The sequence below is a fragment of the Rosa chinensis genome, chromosome 4, assembly GCF_002994745.2.
Source record: "Rosa chinensis cultivar Old Blush chromosome 4, RchiOBHm-V2, whole genome shotgun sequence".
Lineage (NCBI taxonomy): Eukaryota > Viridiplantae > Streptophyta > Magnoliopsida > Rosales > Rosaceae > Rosa > Rosa chinensis.
In genome coordinates this window covers 12,675,884-12,696,463 of record NC_037091.1, presented here as the reverse complement: position 1 = coordinate 12,696,463, position 20,580 = coordinate 12,675,884, and the positions used below count along the sequence as shown (strand labels likewise).

The following is a 20,580-nucleotide window of genomic DNA, read 5'->3' as shown; positions in this document are numbered from 1 at the left end:
TAAAAGTTAAAATAGGTTAATAGGGTACCACTTAGGAATATGGTGTAACTGCTAAAATTGATAAAAAGCTAAACATCATCTCCAAAATAGCTATGGAGCCAAGATAGAGAGTCTGCTAAAGATATGCTCTTATTAGCCTAGACCACCAAAGGCGTAGCTAGAATTTTGAACTTATTGGGGCACCAAAAGATGAACCCACTGTAATATGTATGGAATTAGATCCTCTACCATAAGTGGATCTACTAGGCTTTTTTTTTTATTTTTTTGATGGAAAAAAGAAGATTACAAAGAGAAACCCCTAAAACAACTGAAGTTAAGAGAGTAAAAAACAAAAGCATTTTGAACCGCCGGAGGCAGAGTATGAGACCAATTGCCAACACCAACTTGATGACCAAGATTTGCCAAAACGTCAGCAACAAAGTTCGCTTCTCACCAAACATGATTAAACTGAATCGAAGTAAAATGGTTGGCCAAAATCTGGATAGCATGTACTCAGGGGAATCTACTAGGCTTTTAATGTGAAGTTGCCATGTCTTGCTAATAAGAAACTGTTTGTATAAATAATTAAAATATACATGTTATGAAAAAATAAAATAAAAAGTCATATTTCTATAGTAGTAAGAGAATCAAAGGTCAGTCACCATTAGCTCAACCATGAGGAAGGATTGGTACATGCTCCTTAATTTTGCAGTGAGGGAAGCATTGACTCCTGATTTATTCCACCATGCACCGTACGTGCTAGGGCTAGCATGCAACCCCACCACCATCCGAAGCTAGAAGAAACCCCAACCGAGCACCGCCGAGTCCATGAACGAGCGAGCTCCACCTACCCAAGATTGATTGGGTAGAGCGAAGAGAATTTCAGAGTGAAACTCAGACAACTCAATGGAGCAGTCAAATCGAATTGGACCAGAAGAGATCAATGACCTGAACTAGTATCAAAAAGCTACATTAAATGATGAAATTATTGGGGATGCCACTGATGTGAAGAAGGTGAAGCCGTTGATGACATGGGGAGAGAGTAGAGTGCATAAGGGTTTGTATTAGGCGAGGGGAATAATTGATAACGTAGAAACAAACTCAAAAAATCATGTACTCGTATATATGTCTCTAGGTATCCTAGTAGAATAGAGAAGTAAAGACCAATAACAGCAGACTATCATATCCAATGTACGTATGGATCCGATCGACTTGCATTCTCTTTCATAAATTCAAGAAAAATATGTAAAACTCACTCAATCTTTCTTGAAAGAAGGTACAGGGGTCAGATAACATGCATTCACCACTTTTCAATTTTTGATATATTTATTTAAGTTGCAAATATCATAACATTCCGATCGATCACGTATATGATACTAGTCATGCCAATTCAACTTTTTAACCCAGTTTATATTATCAACGCTAACAAAGAAACCATCCTCAGTCACTTTCCAAAAGCACTCCTCATTTTCCATGCACTCAAGGGGGCTTTCATCAGGAGTATTGAAAACGTCGATGTGTTTCTCTTGTGAATCCCATTTGAAATTGCAATAGAAGAGAGTCGTAAACCAAAAGTTCAGGCCGAAATACCAGCGAAACTCTTGATTAATCCATAGTGTGTGGTCACCAAGATCATCGTTTTTAGATTTGCAATGAACAATCAATGGCTCATCGTTGCGGGAAAAGCCATTGACGACGTGAACGTTGTGCCAGTGAGTCCATTTCACAGCTGTCGCTTCAGAATATGTTATTGTCAGGGTTGCTAGGACCAAGGTGATGATCACACAAGAGCAACTGGCGGTGAAAGACATGGTGCCAATGTGATTGAACTAAAGTCCAAAGAAGCTTAATTTATAGCAACCATGAATCTCCCTTGATGTTAACAAAAATGCGCAGGTGATTAAATTCCTTATTTAGTTATTTACACTGATTAATGTCTCTTTATGCCCAGAATTTTCTCACCCAATGCCAAGTCATATTATTGTATTAAGGTACATCTTAATACCTTGTCAGAAAGAAATCAATTCAATTATCAACAAATTAAATGAGAAATCTACTTCTTCCATTTGGTGTTATCTTGCTCTATCTCTCTGGATAAGATTTGGATTAGGTTCATGTTTTTTTTGCAATTTTTTTGGTTGTTATAGGTAGGTTCTCTAGAATAATATTGTATTTGTTAGGGAGGAACGCGCTCTCCGTGTGGAGAAGAAAAAGAAAAACCCGGAGTTGTTCGTTTCTCTTCCGGCCGAGCGCCACCGGCTATCCTGCCGTTGCGTTCCGGCCCGGGAGGGGATGTCGTTGCTGGTTAGTGGTGGGTCTTCAAGATAGAGGCATGGTCCAGGGGAGGAGGGTGGGCTCTTGACCTCGGGTTGAGATCTGTCCCTCTTGGATCAGGGGCGACAACGGTTGTGGGGATGCAGCAAATTGCTTCTGGCCGGCGGTGGGAGATGGCGTCATCGACGAAGCGATCTGGGTTATGATGGATGGGGGCAACTCGCGGCAGAAGGGATCCTGGTTGGGATATGTTTATGTCTTGATTTTGGATCTGGTTGCGTTGTCACTTGTGTGTAGAATTTGTATGCATATTGGCAAGGTGGAGCGGCGGTATCAAGAAGTGGCGAGGCCACGGGGTGGTGTTGATGGTGCTTGCCGGTGGTGGGATTGGTTTTCTGCATTGGTTGATTACTGCTCAGGGAAGTGGGTGTTGGGCCGGGCCCCTATTTTTGGGCCTTGCTGGTGTGGCTTGGTTTCCATTTGTTTTGGTTTTAGTTGTGTTTTAATTAGGGTTTTCTGTTTGGTTTGGTCAGGTTTAATAAGTCCCTACTCTTCTGAGGTAGGGTTGGTCTCCTACTCTGTTGAGATAGGAGTTGGTCTAGGTGTTCGGCCATGTAAATGGTGTCATTCCCGAGGATTAGGGCGATTTTGTTCAACTTTGGTTTACTTTTGTTGTCAATTTGCTGGTATGCGATCCTTTACACGTGGTCTAGTACCTTCGGACACGGTGTTGAAGAGGACGCTGCCTTCTTGGCGATTGATTATAAGGTTTTACTGGAATTTTTCGGGTTCAAATGCTCAAAGTAGCCTTGAAAATGGGCGTTTGTGGTTAGAGTTTGGGCCATTTGGTTTGATGGTTTCTGTAACCGCGGTTTCTTGGGGTTTAGGTTCATGTCCCTCCCATTGTAAGCTTTATTGATTAATGGATATTTTCTGTTCTAAAAAAAATTCTCTAGTTTGTAGAGGAAATGATCGACGACATTTAACCACTTTCGGAGGATCTGCATAGTGAGGCAGACTCTGGGTCAGGGCTTGGCTGCTGTTAGGTCTTGGGCTAGGCAACTCTTTGGGCCATTTGGGCTGTGGCTTGTTTAGTTTTTTTTTTTTTTTTTTTTTTTTTTTTTTTTTTTTTCAGGGTTTTGTTCTTCTTTCCAATATGTCCCTCTTGTTTAGGCGAGTCCATGCATTTAGTTGTATTTTTTTTAATTAATTAATTATGTATTTATTTTTTAGTTTAGGTTTGATCGAGTTTGTCTTGTCTATAATATAAAAAATTCTTCGATGATTCTTCTTAGAAGTGTTATCTATGTTTTGTTCCACAATTGCATGCTCGCCGGTGGCAGGTAATAGCCTACCTATATGTTTCCTTCGAAGGGGAAGTGCTTTTGTTTAGCATAAATTGGAGCTTTATTGTTCAAGGAGTAGTTATGTACCAATTTAAGTGTGCGTACCTACATTTATGTATTGGTGTATGTACTATCCGACCTCTAACGAAATTAGTACAAATGAGACTTGCCTTAAAAACAACAATTAAAAACTTGAACTTAGATTCATCAGTATTTTGTTTATAGCTTATATATATAAGGGCTAATTTCATTTTACCTTTCTAATTTTTACACTCTAAATCATTTGTGCCTCTATACTTTTAGTTTCATCACCCGCTTACCAACTTCCATTAATCATGTCCAATAATTCATTTTTTTTGTCAAGTATTTTGTAAATTGAAAATGTGGTTCTAATGGGCTCCCTTGTATGATGTTCACTGGTGGACACAGCATAGGACAACTGGGGGCTGACGTGCCCACTGACTTTTTGTTTATAATGTTATTCAATGATGATGTATAATCTAGCAGACAAAGTTTTGGTCTAAATATAGCATATATGCGCCCACAGGCAATCATTTTCAACTTAAATTAAAGAGATGTGCCCTATACCTACTAAGCCCAATGCTTTAATAAGATATAATATTCGCTGATAAAATAAGTCTAAAAGATATGGCAGTCAAAAAGACCTTTTTTTTGGACAAAGAGCTTTTAAATAATAAAAGAAATATTAACATTTAATAAAAGAATAAACATAAAACCTTGACCTATATTCCTATAGAGATTATTGATGACGTGAAGAAAGCTCCCAAATTCCCTAAACAAACAAACATGCAGTCTTATACACAATTTATTCAATACTGTAAACCTTTCTCCTTATTGTTAAATGTTGTTTCTGTATAAGGGTTCATTTTAATTACTATTTCTTATAGCTTCTTTTGTAGATTTTTGCAAATGGTAAAACTTTATCTTTCGATTATGTGGTAGTAAAGTTTTCAATTTTATTGGCTATTACACTTCAAGTTTGCCCCCACATAAATAAATTTCTGGGTCCGCCACTGATGATAATAACCACTAATGTGACAAGCAAAATTATATCGTATGTAACTACAATTTCAAAATACATCACACAAAATACAATTTCAAAATTTGTAAGTACAGGGACATGTGTGATGAAATTAAAAGTGTAGGGGCACAAATGATTTAGGATGTAAAGACCAGAGAGGTAAAATGAAATTTTCCCTAAAAAATAAAATAAAAGGTAAAGTAGCCCAAATGACATGGAAGAAACACTAGAATAGCCCATCGCCTGAGGACTAATGCTTGGGTAAGTATAAAGGAAGACTTGGTCCCCAAGAGCCTTGCGTTGTATAGTTGGTATGTAACAATACTTCAAGGTGAATATAGAACTCAAGAATCTGATCTGAATACTAGGTCCAATGACGAAAAGAACTCGATGGAATTTTGAATTGAGTCACCGTCCATAAGGCTATTAAATAACTCATAGGAAGTAACAGTGGATGCTAGAAATGCCCATACAATAGTAGCAATGTCTAAAGAAAAATCTTGAACAATGTTAGTAGTACCGACCCAAACTAAAAACCCAATAATAGAAAATGTTGATATCAACAATAGGTGGCTTAAAAACAAAGAAAATCTACCAAACCACTAGTTCGGTTGCATGCACTGAGACACCATGCTTAACAATCGTCTTGGATAGAGCAACAATATAACGTCATAGCCGAACTAGGTGGCGAAGGAACACCCGCATGTATCGATGATATTTCGTAGGTGAAGCCTCCACCTAATCATCTGTACTTACATGAGCATTTACCTAAACCATAATTAGCTATAATGAGCCACGGTCATGCTACCGCCAGCAGTACCAACAGCTATCAAGAGTGTGACCTAAGAAAACACTACCAGACAGACTATCGCCTGAGCTCCCGCTCAACCCAAGATCGTTGTTGACACGCTGCCACACGCCGCGCCTCGCCAATATCACCTTGCTAAAGCATCAGAAGCTGGAAATAGAAGTATATCAGTCCCATATCGAAGACAAGGAAAAGATCAGTCTCTTCTTCACCTATAAAAAGTCCACTCCTTTTTTTTCATTAAAAACGCATTTATTACTTTCCCAACATTATTCTATCAACATAAATACATTGACTAACTTCGGCATCGGAGTAGAGAAGACCGCCAACCGCAGTCTCCCTCTGACGCCCTGTGTATTTTATTTGACAGCTAGCTGAAACATCAAGATCTTTGCAAGTAGCGGTTCGCCTTGCGGACCAGAGTTAACCAAGGTTTAGCTACCGCTGAATCTTAGACATTAACATCATCAACTAAAGTTCTAAACTAATTCCAATAGGGTTAGAGACCACTACCAGCAACCACTTCCATAAACTTGGACTAATAACACCATTCGAAATGGTGTGTATTGATATTAAAAGGCACCAATGATTGGTGTCAAGTACCAGTAGTCTCCCCTTGGATATTTTTCAAGAGAAAATGCACCCATGAACTAAGAGCAATTGCTGATTGCCAACTAAATTGGTACTACCAATCCACTATTCATCTCAAATTGGCAATTGTCTCTAGCTTACAGAATGCACCAATGAAGGTAATGTGTCTGCCGATCCACTAATCACACTTCAAATTTGAATAATTCATTAATTCTTTTCTCATATTTTTCTTTAGGAAGACGAGTACGCGCCCTAAACGCAGAGTCGGATCTAAGCATACGTGCTCGTCCGGCTGCGCATGACATCAAGGAGGGCCACCGGCTTTGCCAACGGTTCATGTTATGCGGCCGAACGGGTGATCATCACTGGGCTTGGGGCAGGTTTCCTTGGAGTTTGCTGCTTGAAGTTTGGTATGAGGGGTTTAAACGGTGGCAAGTCTGGTGTGGCACCTCTGAAGCATGATGGTAGGGTGTTCTGATTCTGGGAAGGTCAATGGCGAATTGGGTGAAACTGGATTTCGATCAGCTTCTTTTCCAAGCGGTAACGCCGGCATCTGATGGGCTCCATCGATCTGGCTTTTGGTTTAACTCCAACCTGTTTTTAGTTTCGGGTTTTGCTTGAGATTCAGATTCTGGCCGGGGCTCATAGATGGTTGGAGAAGCTTCGTCGGCGACATCTGGGATCAGAATGACTTGGTCACTGTAGCGCTACAGCGACATCATTGTGATTGGGATCGTGGCTGTGGTCACTGTGCACAGAGATGGAGACTTTGGCTGGTTTTTAGGCCATTTTGCTAGGGTTTTGAGTGGGACTCTCCTTTGGGCTGCTACCAATTGGGCCTCAGTGAACTTGGGTTTAGGCCTTTTTTTTTAGTTTAGTCTTTTGATTACAATAATTCCCTACTTTGTTAGGGAGCTATGCTTCTAGTTTTTTAGTGAGCGTCATCGAGTCTAGTTTACTCTGCCTATTGACTATGTAGTAGTTAATAGTCTATAGTCTTCCTTTATGAGCATGGAATCGTCAAATGATTGGACCTAATATATGTATCACTGTGCTACTACCACAAACTCTTTACCTACCCTATGGTAGTAGAGAGAGGATATGTGATGGCCCTTTCTGGCTTGAGTTATCAATATATCGACATGATATTCATTCAAAAAAAAAAAAAATCATTAATTCAAACAATGTTAAACTTATAATTTAATTAATTAAATAATTAATAATTAGATTAACCATACAATATTATTTTAAAAAAATTAATGAATAATTTTTTTTAAACAAATCAAATTCTATTTTCAAGTATAAATATAGTTCCTGATAAAAAAAAGAAAAAAAACATAGATATCGTTATCATCAGATGAAAAAAAATCTATGATAATTTATAAGATTATCAACCAATCTTCATTTGCCACGTGTTGACTTTAAATACCTTTATCTTACAAAAAATATTTATAATTTTTGATGAGATAATTGCCCAATCTTCATTGGATATGTGTCAACTACATATATCATTATCTTTTGAAAATATATCTAGGATATGTAATAGAATTTTTAACCTATATATAAGTGACACGTGTACTTATCCTAACTTTATATCTTTCAATATTGGTAATAAATAAGCTCCAGACTTCATTCTCTACTCACACATTCCTCTCATTCTACACCTACATCTCTTTTTAAATCTTATCATTCATCTCATTTCTCCTCTTTCTGATGCAAGAATTGAACAAATGGTTGTTAGAAAGGGAGCGTGAAAATATGGAAGAGCTCGAGCGGATTCAAGCTACAAAGTCTCAAGTGGCTGCAATGGTAGCGCAATATCAATTATCGGAGCAGACACCTAAAGGGCATGGTTCACAACCTGGTTGTGCCCCAAATGTCGAAAGACATAGAGAAGTCCGAGGTAATTTTCTTCTAGAAGATTATTTTGTCGAACATCCAGCGTACGAAGAAGCAGGCTTTTAGAGGAGGTACATAATGCAAAAACATGTCTTCCAACACATAATGAAGGACTTTTCATTCTTGATAATATTTGGGGGCAAAAAGTAGATGCCACTGGAAAAATGGGATCGCTTCCTAAACAAAAAATGACAGGTGCCCTGAGAATGATTGTGTACGGGGTAGCTGCAGATCACTGTGATGAAATTACTAGGATGGGGGCTTCTACAGCGCTGAAATGTCTCTAGAAATTTTGTAGACAAGTTGAGTTTCTTTATGCTGGGTGGTTCCTTCGTCCTTAAAATCCTGCTAACCTATATAGGCTTCTCAACAGAGGACAACGTTGCAGGTTTCCAAGCATGAATGAGAGCATTGACTGCATGCATTGGGAGCAAAGAATTTCCCAACCAGCTGGGCTAGAGCTTTCTCTGTTCGAAAGAGTAGACCAACTAATATTCTTGAAGCAGAGACGTCTTACGACACACATATATGGCACGCATTCTTCAGAACCCCTGGAGCTCAAAACAACCTAAATGTTCTTGGTGTATCTAATGTGTTCAAGTGTGTCATAGGTGAAACTATTCCTCTGGTTGAGATTGAGGTCAATAACAAAAGGTACACTAACGGTTACTAACTTGCTGATGGAATATATCCAAGGTGGTCCATTTTATTTAAAACAATATTAAACCCCAGAATGGAAGAGGAGAAACACTTTTGTAAACAACAAGAGGCTTATCGCAAAGATGCAGAGAAGTGTTTCGGTATCCTCCAATCTCGATGGGCCATATTGCTTCACGGTGCTAGGTTGTTTATATTAGAAGATCTTCGAGCCATCATGATAAGCTGTATCATTCTTCATAACATGATTGTGGATGATGAGTTTGTTGAGGAAGAATTTGTAGAGTCTGAAGAAGATGATCTAATGAATCTAGCAATGGCAACCATCTATGACCGACCTATACATCCCAATACTAGACAACTTATTCCTTTCTAATCGGTAGGGAAAGATGAACATAATCTTCCTGCATTCATGGATTGCGAATTTCAGCTATCTCCACAAGTACCTACAAGATGATTTTATGATGCACAATTGGAACATGGATGGTAACTGAGTATAAACCACCACAATTTGGGATTTAGACTTGAATAAATGGTGGTTTGTAATTTTAATCAATGTTTTCTATGTTTCTATGATGTTTCTGTGCTTTCTTGATATGCTTGGTTTTATTTGTAATTTTAATCAATGTTTATCTATGTTTGAGAATAAAATTTGGTTTAACATTAATAAAATTATTGTCATTGGAGTTACATTGTTATTGTTATTATTGTTATGTTTCATTCATAATTTATTCAAAGCATAAAAATTTTATTTCATAAAATTAAAATTACATAAATGAAATTAAGATTATATATAAAAAAAAAAAATTAACCTGATTTCCTAAACAACATTTTATTATTGATTAATATAATTAGTCGAATTGAGGTATATAGCAACTGCTGCTACCATTATCGGACATTGTTTTTGCTACGATATCACCTTTTTTCTTTTTTCCACCAAGCCTTTGGTTGTGGGGTCATGGAATTAGCATCCGTGGCCATAATTCTTGCATCTTCTTTTGCCTCTTCAAATTCAAATACCTTCCTTGTGTGAGTAGCCATTTCTTTGTTTCTTTTCTTCACTAGCTCAACATAAGCTTGTGTTGATTCTGTCATGGCTTGAGTATCAAGAGCCATATTTTCTGCTGCATGTTGCACCTTCTTTCCTTTCTTCTTTGCTATATTGGCTCTCTTTTGTCCCATTGGTCTCGACATGGAACTTGATGGTGTCTCCAAAACTCATCCAAGTAAATTGGAGACTCGTTTTGGGAGGCACTAGCTGTCGAATATGATGTCGACGGTTTAGAATTAGATGATGGATCAACAAAATACGGGTGATACTTAACTTTCTCCTAACATTCGAATTTATCAAATTTCTTGGGGTGTTTTTTCATGAAGATCCCTTGAGTTTGATTTTCCTAAACAAGGAGAATGAAGCAATAAAAATCATCCGATATAAATCAAACATTTGTAAGAGACAAATTTAACTTAAAAACATAAATAATAATAATATAACAATTAGTAGTATCGGGGGAGCAATCAATACCTCATCCATTCTATTAATTCCACTCATTATATGATTACGAGAGGACATTTGTGCATTATGAAAATCTTTGAGAATTTTTTTCAATGTTCGTAATTGGGAGTGGAGAGCTTGAGGACTTCGGCTTGTTGGTGGACCTTGCAATTTTGCACATAATCAACATGAACTTTTTCCCATAACTTTGAGGAAGTTATATGTTTGCCGGTGATCAGGCACATGGACGTACGCGGCCATGAATTGCACAACTGAATTTGCTCATCGACTTGCCAATTGATACCCAAATTTTCCATTGTTGGATGATAATTTAAAGAAATGAAGAGAAGATTGATGGAGGAAGAAGATGGAGAGGTAAAAATTTTGAAAATTTTGGTGTGAGAAATAAGATGAGGGAACAGGTATTTATAGAATTTTTGTAATAAAAATTTACCTTCCGGATTATTTTTAGGTTGAAAAATAAAATTACCTTTATCATTTAATCACAGCCATGGATCGAAAGGATCCAACAGCGACGATTAAATAACTGTTACACAAAAAGTTTGGGTCAGAAAAAAAAAAGAAAAAAAAAGGGGATCTGTTGGCAGCAGGCCCAGTGCTTATGGAGCCCACCACCAACGGTCGGGCAATTCAGTGACTGAGGATTAGCAAACCAGTTGCCTGGGCAGGTGGTCTCCAGGTGGTCCTCAATGATTGCCTGGGCAATTTTTTCCCATTGCATGACCAAGACTGACTCTCTTTTCCAATTCGTTCTTTAGTTCATCTGCTCTAAAGGATGATTGGCTTTGCTGGCGTGACATATACCTAAAAAACTAATCATATTTTTTTGGTGATTTTTAATTGTGGGCCCCATCACTAGAAAGTAATCTAATGTATTTATTGGTCACTTGATTTTTTGCATTGTTTAATGCAATATACATTATGGTGATTGTCAATATTTCAAATCTTAACAATCTTTATACTCTTGCCCCTCTATTATAAGGGACCCTCCATCGCAAGACGTAAGAGCAACTCCAACAGCTTCCCTATAATTTTTGTATTATAAGAAAGTAAAAGTCAAAGCTTTAGCTATTTTTTCTTCTCCAACTCCAACAAATTCCCTATTTTGCAGCAATCTCTAAAATCTCCATAATTCTTCCTTAAATTTTAGAGATTGCTGTAAATTTAGGGAATTTGGTTTTCTCTCTCTTCATTATCTCTAAAATAGGGATGGTTATAGGAATCTGTTGGAGCAAAAGAGGCTCATTCTTCCCTAAAATAGAGTAAAATCAAAATATGGGGAAGCTGTTGGAGTTGCTCTAATAGCGCCCCTGGAAGAGCCGGGCACGGCACCGCCGCCCATGTCAATGGCGTGGAGCCAATAAGGCCATGGTTCCCACAAGGAAGTGTTAGAGACCTTTGGGTTTGATTGATTCTCGTCCGAGGAAAATGGTGAATTCAGCACAAACCAATCCATTAAAGATCGATATTCATGGTTGACCCATCCCATGATAATATTCTGAATTACAGTTATATCCAAGAGACATCGTTGGAGGACGCTTCAATGTTGAAACCGTTTCCCAAAAATAGAGAAATCTCTGTTAATTACACTAGTGTGAATGAGACATGGGATCGAAACGTGATTATCATTGATGATATATTCGTATATTTTTTTACTCGCGAAATCATTGATTCCGATTATATCTAACCCTGCTCTGTCAATGAATGCCAACGTAGAGCATATTGGCCTAAATGAAAAGATATGATTTAGGCTGAACTAAATTCACTAACAAAGAGGAAGGTTTTCAGATCAATGCTACCGACACCTCCTAATATTAAATCCATTGAGTCCTCGTTAAAAAGCATAATAAGAAAAATGAGATAGTGAGATGTAAAGGCTGCCTCGTGGTGGAAAGATTCTATCAACTCTCGGACATTGACTACAAGGATATATATTCTCCCGTAATGGACGTTATAATGTTCTACTAACTTATCAGTTTGGTAGTTTTCGAAAAACTTAATATGCAGTTTATGGATGTGGTTACCGCAAATCTCTATGGAGATCTAGATATAGGGATTTACATGAAGGTTCCTGATGGAATTCAATGACCTGAATCAATTCGCTCTAGGCTACGTAGTGTATTTCCGATTAGATTGAAATGTTTATTTACTGGATTAAACCAATCTGAACGGATGTGCTATAACCGTCTGAGTGAATACTTGATCGGAAAGAGATATGTCAAATGAATTATGCCAATGTATTTCATCAAGAGGACAAATTCCAGGTTTGCTATTTTTGTGGTATGTGTCAATGACATGAACTTGATTGAAACATTAGAAGAGTTAAAAGAAACCACAGAGTATTTGAAATCTGAAGTCAAGATGAAAGATCTTGGAAAAATACAGTTTTGCCTCAAAATAGAACTCGAGCACAGTGCCAATAGAATTTTAGTTCATCAATCGGCCTACACACAAAAAATGCTCATGCACTGATAAAGCTAAGCCTAGTAGCACTCTCATGATTGTCCGAAGTTTTGATCCTAAAAATATGTATTATTATACTTAGCACAATACACAAGCCAAATATCTCATTAGCAGTGAACTTGTTAGCTAGATCTAACTCTGCTCCAACACGTCGCCATTGGATTGGCGTAAAGAACATCTTTCAATTTCTAAGAGATACAACATATATGGGCATATTTTATCTCTGAAGAGAAAACAGATTCTGATCATTATGTAATGGAATGAGACTTTACACATAAATTCACCGTGATCGCTGGACGGAGGAGCCCGCCGTCGGTAGATATACCCACGCTGCCACCTCCCTCCATCAAAATCCTAGTGATGTTTTGAAAGGTTTTGCTGATGCCGGATACCTCTCTAATCCGCACAAAGGTCGTTCGTAAACCGGTTATGTATTTACCATGGGAAACACCATGATATCTTGGAGGTTTACTAACCAAACCCTCGTCGCTACTGCTTCGAATCATGAAGAGATTATTACTCTTCATGACACAGTTTGTAAATGTATATGGCTTAGATCCATAATTACGCATATCCAAAGTACATGTAGTCTGAAGTCAATCATAGATAAACCTACGTGCTTATATGAGGATAATGTCGCTGGCATTGAACAAATGATGCAATGATTCATTAAAGGTGACAACAGCAATCGTATGTCGCCAAAATTCTTCTATAGTCAGCAATAATAAATCCTCCTCAATATCAAAGTGAATCAAGTCTGATTTGAGGATAATGTGGCAGATTTATGTATTAAGTCATTGCATAAGATCACATTCAAGAAACATGTGTGTAACATTGGTCTACGAAAATTATCTGAGCTCTCACGATTACAAAAATCAGGGGAAGACATTAGTATCAAGGGAGGTTTGATGCCTACATAGTATTCTCAAAATGTGAAGCGTGTTGTGCTCTTTTTTCCTTCGACCGATGTTATTTTTATCCAAAGAGTTGTTGTTATTTGGTAAGGTTTCTAACGAGGTAATGTGAAAACCGCCATCAACGTTACATGACGCATGACTGGTCCAAACAGGAAAGTGAATTTCTGTGGAATAGGGAGAGTATTAATAGGATTCCTTGTAATATTAGTAATCTTTGTACTCTTGCCCTTTATATAAAGGGCCCTATTATAAAATGTCAAACAATGAATCAGGCTCTGCAATTGAAAAGCCTTAGACCCTTTACAAAGGAACAAAATGGTAGGAGTACGTACTAGCTTCTTCAGTTTCTTCATTAGCTACAGCAAGCACAATACACAAAGACCAATCGTAGAAAAAGTTTCATTGTCATTCTAAATCAAATTGGTTAGAATAGCACTTTCCATAAATCAATTAGCACAAGATTTAATTTATAATTATGCTGATCTAAAATCCAATACCTAGCCCAGTATTATTTGATCTAGTGGATAAGTCTCCCTTTTATAAGTGACGTATTAATGTGCTCATATTTTTCTATATTTATTTGCCTCTTAATCTTAGTATTTATGCTTAGTCCTCCTTATTTTGAGTCATTTATGTTGTTATAGTGTTTTTGTAGGTTTGTCTCATAAAGAGAAGAAAATAAGCTAAAATAAGCTAACTAGGATTGAAAGACGCCCAGGTCCCAGAATCTGTCTGTGCAGAACACCCAACTTCACCGAATTAATGGGAGTTACTCAGATCGAATCAGACAATGAACCCTACATCTATGGAAAGCTACGGATGTCTACTTTCTGTAGAATTTTACGGATCTTAATTTCGATACTTCTGGAGAAAGTTATGATTATTTTAGTGAAGATAGGTCGGACAGGAAATCTGCTCGGGAATTTACAACCATTCTTGAAGAACTCAAGTTTCGTGGCACAAGATTGTCAATCCTAATATTTCAAGGAAGTTAATTTAGATGAGGATTCAATGATGAACTTATTCCTACTTCTACAAGAGATATTTCAATGTTTTCCCATTCCAAATGAAGAAAGGAATCTAAACCCAAGTTTTACAATGAAACATGAAGCCAAAGATGAGCAGAAATCTTCCCTATATAAGGGAGCACGAATTTACATGAGAAGGAGAGTCTCGAGAGCACAATGTAGACGCCTAAGGAACAGAGACAACTCACCCATTTTCCCTTCTTTTCCCTTCCATTATTTTTATGTTTTTGTTATGTTTTATTTAGTTATCTTTTGCTAAACCTTTTTCTAGGGTTAAGATGATGCCCTATTGCCCTATTATGATTGTTTATGTACTATGATGTTTTATTGATGGATTTATAGTTTCTTTATGATGAATTCTTAGTCACCATTTGAATTGATGCTTTATGTTTAAGTTCTTTGATTGATCACCTTAGGGCTTTGCATCTAGTAATTAGAAGATGAATTTGAGGCATACCTGCAATATAATTCAAATTGGCTGTTGGAGAAATTACAATAAAATAATAATTTCTATATGAGAAACTCGTTGACAAAAGGCTGAGGCGCGGGTATCTCGCTCTCTTTAAGGAGATTCAAGCCCTCTGCGGAACAATGCCGGTGCACCAGAAATCTCTTGACTTGTCCCCTCCAGGATACAACAGCCCAACAACAAGTTGTGTGGCTCACACCAATCTGCACAAATTGGAGGAACCCAAAGCTCCACCACAAGAACACCTTTCTCTGGCCAAAAAATACACAAGACTCTTTGGGGGATTTTGGAAAGAAAGTTGATGGGTGAATAGTTGAGTAAAAGTTTGATGTATTTTAGCATGCAACAAATGGTGCTATTTATAGGCTCTTAGGACACTCCCTACCATTAATAGGATAGTAACCAAAAGCCATAGGTTACAAGAATTAAAACCCAAAATAAATCAAAATAAAAACACCATGAGTTACAAAATAAAATTCAAAATAAATTCAGAATTTAAACACACAAATAAATTCAGATTTTAAACACAAAATAAATTCACCCAAATTTAATTTCAATAATAAATAAAATATTAAAATGTAACAACATTCCCCCACTCATTTTAATATTTTAAAAACAAATATCAACCAAAGTTACCGGCCAAAGACAAACCATTATGCGTCATGAAGGTGTGCTCTGCATTGAACCTTCACTTAGTGAAACAGCAATCCCTACTCCAGAGTTGATAGTGGTCTCAGACTTGAACTACAACTGCTTAAGGGAAAATAAGAACTACTGCTCACACATAATAATTCAGGTGTTAATATGAGCTTTATTAGCCAGCACGTTACGGCCTTGTGCTTATCCCGGTTTTCATGAGTATATTTCAAGAATAAACCCAATTCTTATAGAGAGCGGCCCCACTCTCACACTCATATAGGTAAAATCCGTCAAGGATGCTCTTGTAACTATGACATCCCACTCATATAAGCTACAGATTTTATTAAGAGTTTTAAGTGAACTCAACCTTCATATACGTTACAAGATTAATGCACTTACATCATAGGGATGAGTAAGAAAATATAGTGCATTTTTCTTACGGCCACCTTATGATTCGTTTTTCCCATTGAACCCAGTTTTTAGGATCTCTAATCACCGGGTTGGGTGTCCTCATATATGGCTCATGATGATATGGGCTTCAATCCCATCCCCCTCGATGTATTCCAGACATTTTCTCTTGCCAAGCCCTTAGTTAAAGGATCTGCAAGATTATCACATGATTTAACATAATTCACATTAATAATTCCATCACTCAAATATGATCTCACAGTACTGTGTTTTCTTCTTATAGGTCTGGATTTACCGTTATAATAACGGTTATTTACTCTACCAATAGCTGCAGTGATATCACAATGAATTAATATAGGTGGTATAGGTTTTTCCCACAAGGGAATTTCATGCAATAAATCTCTCAACCAATTTGCTTCTTCACTTGCTGAAGCTAGAGCAATAAGTTCAGCTTCCATGGTTGAATTAGAGATTATTGTTTGCTTTTTTGATTTCCAACAAATAGCACATCCACCTAATGAAAAAATATAACCAGTGGTAGAGAGAGAATCACCTGACAGAGTATTCCAATCGGCATCACAAAAGCCTTCAAGTACAGCAGGATATTTTTTATAAAATAATCCATAATTTTTAGTACCAAGCAAATATTTCATAACACGTTCAATTGCATGCCAATGTTCTTTACCTGGTTTACTTGTGAACCTGCTAAGTACTCCAACTGCATACGCAATGTCAGGTCTAGTGCAGTCAGTTGCATAGCGCAAACTGCCAATTATGCTAGCATATTCCTTTTGATTAATCACATCATTTTCACTTTCAACAGGAAATAAGTGAACACTAGAATCAAAAGGAGTAGACACATGCTTGTGGCCAACATAATCATATTTCTTCAAAATTTTCTCAATATAATGTGACTGATCAAGAAAAATACCATCACATGTTTTTGTTATTTTCATGCCCAAAATAACATTAGCCTCACCAAGATCTTTCATATCAAAATTGCTCTTAAGCATAGTTTTTGTCTCATCAATTACATGCAAATTTGAGCCAAAAATTAACAGATCATCCACATAGAGACTAATAATAACATGTGAATTTTTCCAAGATTTATAATATATGCACTTGTCACATTCATTTGATTTATAACCATTTTCAATCATGCAGGAATCAAATTTTTCATGCCACTGTTTAGGAGCTTGCTTTAAACCATAAAGAGATTTAGATAACTTACATACCTTATGCTCTTGACCAGGTTCTATAAAACCTTCTGGTTGGTCCATATAGATCTCTTCATCTAAATCACCATTTAGAAAAGCTGTTTTCACATCCATTTGATGAATAATCAAATCATGAATTGTAGCAATAGCAATCAATAATCTAATGGATGTAATCCTTGTAACCGGAGAAAAAGTATCAAAAAAGTCTAGATCATGTTTTTGCTTAAAGCCTTTAGCAACAAGTCTAACTTTATATTTGTCTACACTTCCATCCGGTTTGAGCTTTTTTCTAAGGACCCATTTACACCCAATGGTTTTAAAACTTGTTGGTAAATCTACTAATTTCCAAGTATTATTAGAAATTAGAGACTCCATTTCATCATTTACAGCCTCTTTCCAAAAAATTGCATCTGGTGATGATAAAGCTTCATGTAAAGAAATAGGATTTTCCTCAATATTATAAACATAATAGTCAGGGCCAAAATCTTTTTCAACTCTAGCTCTCTTACTTCTTCTAGGTTCATTTTCATTAGTTTCTTGTATATGCAAATTAGAAGAAGAAGAACTAGGTTGTGAACAAATATTTTCTCTAGATTCTTGACCCCCACTATTTTTTGATTTAAAAAGAAATTTTTCTTCATGAAAAATTGCATCACCAGATTCAATCACAACATGATTTTCAACATCAAGAAATCTATAGGCTGTACTATTTAAAGCATATCCAACGAAAACACAAGTAGTAGCTCTAGCACCTAATTTTGGTCTTTTAGGGTCAGTTAACCTCACAAAGGCTAGACAACCCCAAACTCTAAGATAACCCAAATTTGGTTTATGCCCCTTCCACACCTCAAATGGTGTAATTTTTGTATTTTTATGTGGCACTCTATTCAACACATAACAAGCAGTTAAAACTGCTTCACCCCAAAGATTAGAGGGAGCACCTGAATCAATTAACATGGCATTTGTTAACTCAATCAAAGTTCTATTTTTTCTTTCTGCCACACCATTAGATGCAGGTGAATAAGGTGGAGTAACTTCATGAATCACTCCTAAAGATTGAACAAAAGAATTGAATTCAGAAGAATTATATTCTCTCCCTCTATCACTTCGGAGTCTTTTAATTTTTCTACCGAATTGATTTTCAACCTCAAGGAGGAACTCTTTAAATTTGGCAAAAGCATCACTTTTATTTTTTCAACAAATAGACATAAGCATATTTAGAACAATCATCAATAAAAGTGATAAAGTACCTGTTACCTCCACGAGTTAAAATTCCCTCAAATTCACATAAGTCTGTATGAATTAATTCCAATAGCTCGGTATTCCTTTCAACATTTTTGTGAGGCCTTCTAGTAATTTTTGTTTTACTGCAAGTCTCACATTTTTCAAAATCTTTTTGCACTGAAGGAATTAAACCCAAGCTACTCATGATTCCCACATATCTACTATTTATATGACATAAACGTGCATGCCAAAAATTCAAAGAAGAAAGCATATAAACTGAAGTAGATGCTTTATTATTGTTCTCAACATTCAATTTGAACATGCCATCACAAGCATAACCTTTGCCCACAAATACACCTTTTTTGGTGATCACATATTGGTCAGATTCCATAGTTTGTTTAAAACCAGCCTTATTAAGAAGATAACTAGACATCAAATTTTTTCTCATGGAGGGTGTATGCAACACATCTTTCAAAGTTAGCACCCTACCAGAAGTAAATTTGAGTTCCACCTCACCAGTTCCAAGCACATGAGTAGTATGTGAATCTCCAAGCATAACTGTTTTGGGCTCCTTAAAAGGAGTGTATTTCTTGAACCAATCTTTATCATAGCAGATATGCCTATTAGCACCACAATCTGCCCACCATCCTTCAACACTTTGAACCATATTTACATCAGTTATCATTGCCACATATGGTTCTTCAGTGACGTGAGCTTGAGGAACAGCCTCACGTTTTCGATAATTGCAATTTCGAGCAATATGCCCACTTTTGCCACAAACATAACAACAAGTATATTGTTGCTTATTTTCTGAAGGAGGATATTGGTTCTTATTCACATAGCTTGGTTTGCCTTTATTCTGTTGGTGAGGTTTACCAACTTTTTTCATATTTTTCTTCTTTGGCTGCATAAGAGAATTTTTATGAAAATGACCATTGGGCAAATTATTATTGGAAGATACTAAATTTACCTTGGAGGTGTCATTGTTTGTATCTTGCATAAGAACATCTTGACCTCTTGCTTCCTCCTCAACTCGGATGCGAGTCGTCAAGGTCTCCAAGGAAATCTCCTTTTGTTTATGACGCATGGATTTTTGAAACTCTTTCCATGAAGGTGGAAGTTTATCAATGATACCAGCCACCACTAGATTTTCACCAATTTTGACACCTTCAGATGTAACTTCAGCTACAATCATTTGGAAGTCTTGGACTTGCTCCGCAACCGACTTGCCATCCACCATTTGATAGCGGAAAAAACGGCTTGCAGCATATTTTTTCGCACCAGCTTCCTCGGTGTCATATTTGCTCTGTAATGCTTTCCAAATTTTCTTGACAGAAGAGTATGTTGTATCATAATAATCATAAAAATGATCAACAAGACAGTTCAAGAGATAGTACCGACAATTATACTCATCTTTTTGAAATTTTTCAACTTTTTCTTCATGAGCAAGGAGTTCATCATCCTTCATGCCTTCGGTACTCTTCTTTGATGGATTCTTCTCCGTTAGCACATAGGCAACTTTGAGAAGATTAAGGTAGAAGAGAACTTTTCCCTTCCATCTCTTGAAATGTGCACCTTTGAAGCGGAAAGGCTTGTTGAGATCTCCCACATTGTCAAGCGGCTTCTCTTGAGTACGCTCCATCTTCTTTGAATCTCCTTAAAATTGTTGGAGAAATTACAATAAAATAATAATTTCTATATGAGAAACTCGTTGACAAAAGGCTGAGGCGCGGGTATCTCGCTCTCTTTAAGGAGATTCAAGCCCTCTGCGGAACAATGCCGGTGCACCAGAAATCTCTTGACTTGTCCCCTCCAGGATACAACAGCCCAACAACAAGTTGTGTGGCTCACACCAATCTGCACAAATTGGAGGAACCCAAAGCTCCACCACAAGAACACCTTTCTCTGGCCAAAAAATACACAAGACTCTTTGGGGGATTTTGGAAAGAAAGTTGATGGGTGAATAGTTGAGTAAAAGTTTGATGTATTTTAGCATGCAACAAATGGTGCTATTTATAGGCTCTTAGGACACTCCCTACCATTAATAGGATAGTAACCAAAAGCCATAGGTTACAAGAATTAAAACCCAAAATAAATCAAAAT

The 20,580-nt window shown here is 36.9% G+C and overlaps 1 protein-coding gene across 1 annotated transcript; it reads right to left on the bottom strand.

Moving 5' to 3' along the window:
• Positions 1 to 1,355: 1,355 nt before the first annotated feature.
• Positions 1,356 to 10,487, bottom strand: LOC112198819 (S-protein homolog 5; the record flags this gene model as incomplete). The annotated part of the gene is made up of 3 exons (XM_024339924.1): positions 1,356 to 1,646; positions 8,598 to 8,616; positions 10,396 to 10,487. Coding segments are annotated over 3 exons (402 nt in total), but the record flags the coding sequence as incomplete, so codon positions are not given.
• Between the last annotated feature and the right edge of the window lie 10,093 nt (positions 10,488 to 20,580).